The sequence below is a fragment of the Lissotriton helveticus genome, chromosome 12, assembly GCF_964261635.1.
Source record: "Lissotriton helveticus chromosome 12, aLisHel1.1, whole genome shotgun sequence".
NCBI classification, from domain to species: domain Eukaryota; kingdom Metazoa; phylum Chordata; class Amphibia; order Caudata; family Salamandridae; genus Lissotriton; species Lissotriton helveticus.
In genome coordinates, this window is record NC_136073.1 from 63363806 (window position 1) to 63366773 (window position 2968).

The 2968-nt window shown below is 52.6% G+C and overlaps 1 protein-coding gene across 1 annotated transcript; it reads left to right on the forward strand.

Annotated features, from left to right (window-relative positions):
- Window positions 1-776: 776 nt before the first annotated feature.
- Window positions 777-1820, forward strand: LOC144797858 (solute carrier family 35 member G3-like). Its single transcript, XM_078668661.1, has one exon. The coding sequence runs from the start codon at window positions 777-779 to the stop codon at window positions 1818-1820; it is 1044 nt and encodes a 347-aa protein (XP_078524787.1).
- The last annotated feature ends 1148 nt before the right edge of the window (window positions 1821-2968 follow it).

The window sequence follows — 2968 nt, forward strand, 5'->3', positions numbered from 1 at the left end:
TAGGAAGGGTTACAATGTATTAAACACACTGAAAATGTTTGCATTGTGTTCAATTTAGTTCTGTGTGCATGGAAATACTTTCAAAAAATGGCACTGACTGGGGATTAATTTGTTGAGTGGTAATGTTCTGCGCTTCAGGGGTCTGGGTTGCTTGCCAACGCCCTTAATCAGCCTTGAATTGCTTTGCCTCAAAACCCTTAGAGTCAAGTGGTAAAAGGGAATCTTAGTATCCAGTTTGAGTGAGCCCAGGACACCAGCAGTAAAAAACGCCCTGTTTGGTACAACTGGGGCCCAGTAACTTCTTATTGCCATCGACCCCCTGAATCATATTTCTTACAGTTTTGTAATCAGATCTCTGTCCATTTGTCCCTTTATACACCAAGCACATCTAACTTTGCATCCACTCAGAAAACAGTACTACATGTGGTCACACCTTTGCCCCCCTCTTCCTCCAGGCAGGGCACATTTAGATCGACTGGCAATAGTCTATGTGTCAGGGAAACTACACAAACTGTTTTTACAGTAAGAAAAGTTTGGGAATGCTGTTGCTTACACTGCCTGTACATTTGATGTCTGTCTCTAGGTGGTATAGAGTTGATTAAAACAAAGTGACTGTCAAAGAAGGTTTCATTGTCGCTATTGGCATTTTTTTGTAACGTAACACTCTGCAAGTATTCTTATTTCTCCTTTTCCTTTCTTGAAGGTATGAATTTGGCTTGACTCGGGGCCCACTGTGTGGACGAAGAGAACGCCCCGCAGCGCAACACCCCGGAATAATGGTTGCTACCGGGTCAATGACAGTCGTGGAAATGTTGGACTTGCCTTCACCCACAGAAAGGAGCGATGACATTTCCAGGAAGGACCCTTTCTCTGACAGCATTAGGGGGCTCTGCCACCTGTCTGATAGCATGAAGGGACTCCTCGTGGCACTCTTTGGTGGCGGAGTACCAGCAGGTTTGGTGGCCCCGTTTTCCCGGATGGCCAATGGTGCCTCCAACATCCCGTCCTTGGAAATCCTTCTCTTCCGCTGCCTCTTCCACGTCTCCTTCATCATATGCATGCACTACAAAAAATTGCCCATCTTCGGACCTCGCGATTCCAGGAAGCAAGTTTTTATCCACGCAGCAGTGAATGTCATCTCCATAGGCTGTGCCTACTGGTCCTTCATGGTTGTGCCCGCGGGGAACGCTGCCACGGTACGCAAAGGCTCCTCCACCGTCTCCTCGACACTCCTAGCCCTGATGGTTGAGAAGGACAAGCTCAGTGGTTTCAACTGCTTTGGCCTGCTGGGCAGTATGGTGGGGCTGCTGATCATCGTGGTGCCCAGCTTGATGGAGATGGATGCAAAAACCAGAGCAGATGACATAATCGGCTACATTTTGGCCGCCCTCGGGGGTCTATCGCTGGCCCTGGGCCTGGTGAAGTTCCGCAGGCTCGACTTCAAGTCCAAGCTGCTGACAGCTGCCTTTGTGTTCGGGGTGGTGGGCAGCATCCTCAGCGGACTCTTCATGTTCATCATGCAGCGACCCATCCTGCCACGAGACCCGCTCACCTGGACCTGCGTGGTGGGCATAAGCCTCCTGGCGCTGCTGTCCTTCATCTGTGCCAGCTATGCTGTCACCAAGGCTCACCCGGCTCTGGTCTGCGCCGTGCTGCATTCCGAGGTGGTGGTCACCATGGCTTTCCAGTACTACATGCTGTGTGAGGAGGTGACCCCCTATGAGATCATTGGGGCGTGGGTCATCATCGGCAGCATCTCCATCATCACAGCTCAGAACATCAGCTGTGACACGGATGTGGCCATCGACGAACAAGAATAATCACTGCGCCTGCCCCGCCGCGGCCTCACTCAACACCTGCGTTCTGTGGAATGTAGTGATCGCCATCACGACCTCGGTGACATTCAGGTGCAGTAGTAGAATATCTCCAGTGGAGGCACAGTATGTCTCCGGCAGCAGAGGGAAGTCAGCTGCAGCAGCAGGAAGGTGTCAGCAGTAGCAGGAAGCCTTAAGCACCAGCAGGAAGGCGTCAGCAGCAGCAGGAATGCATCAGCAGCAGCAGGAAGTCTTCAGTAGCAACAGGAAGGCGTCAGCTGTAGCAGGAAGTCTTCAGCAGCAGCAGGAAGGCGTCAACAGCAGCAGGAAGGCGTCAGCAGCAGCAGGAAGGCGTCAGCAACAGTAGGAAGCCTTCATCACAGCAGGAAGCCTTCAGCAGATACAGGATGTCCTCAACAGCAGCAGGAAGGCGTCAGCAGCATGAAGTCTTCAGTAGCAGCAGGAAGGCGTCAGCAGCACAAGGAAGTCTGCATCAGCAGCGGGAAGCCTTCAGCAGAAGCAGGATGTCTTCAGCAGCAGCAGCAGGAAGACGTCAGCAGATTCAGGAAGTCTTCTGCAGCAGCAGGAAGGCGCAAGACGACGCAAGAAGTCTTCTGCAGCAGCAGGAAGGCGAAAGACGACGCAGGAAGTCTTCTGCAGCAGCAGGAAGGTGCAAGACGATGCAGGAAGTCTTCTGCAGTAGCAGGAAGGTGCAAGCCAACGCAGGAAATCTTCAGCAGCAGCAAGAAGGCAGAAGCCGACGCAGGAAGTCTTCTGCAGCAGCAGGAAGGCGCAAGCCGATGCAGGAAGTCTTCAGCAGCAGCAAGAAGGTGCCAGCAGAGGCAGGAAGTCTTCAGCAGCAGCAGAAAGATGTCAGCAGATGCAGGAAGTCTTCAGCAGCAGCAGAAAGGCGCAAGCAGAAGCAGGAAGTCTTCAGCAGCAGCAGGAATTCTTTAGCAACAATCCCGGGACATCACTGGTAGCCACGTGCAACAGGGGCAAAAGAAAGTCATCCGCAGCTGTAACAGAAAGACTCTGGAAGCAGGACAAGGATGCCACCAGCAGGAGCACCAGGAAAGTCCCAGCAACACATCATGAAGTCCAGCAGGAGCACTGGAGGCCCCCTGCACTGGAAGCAGGAGGAGGGCCACATT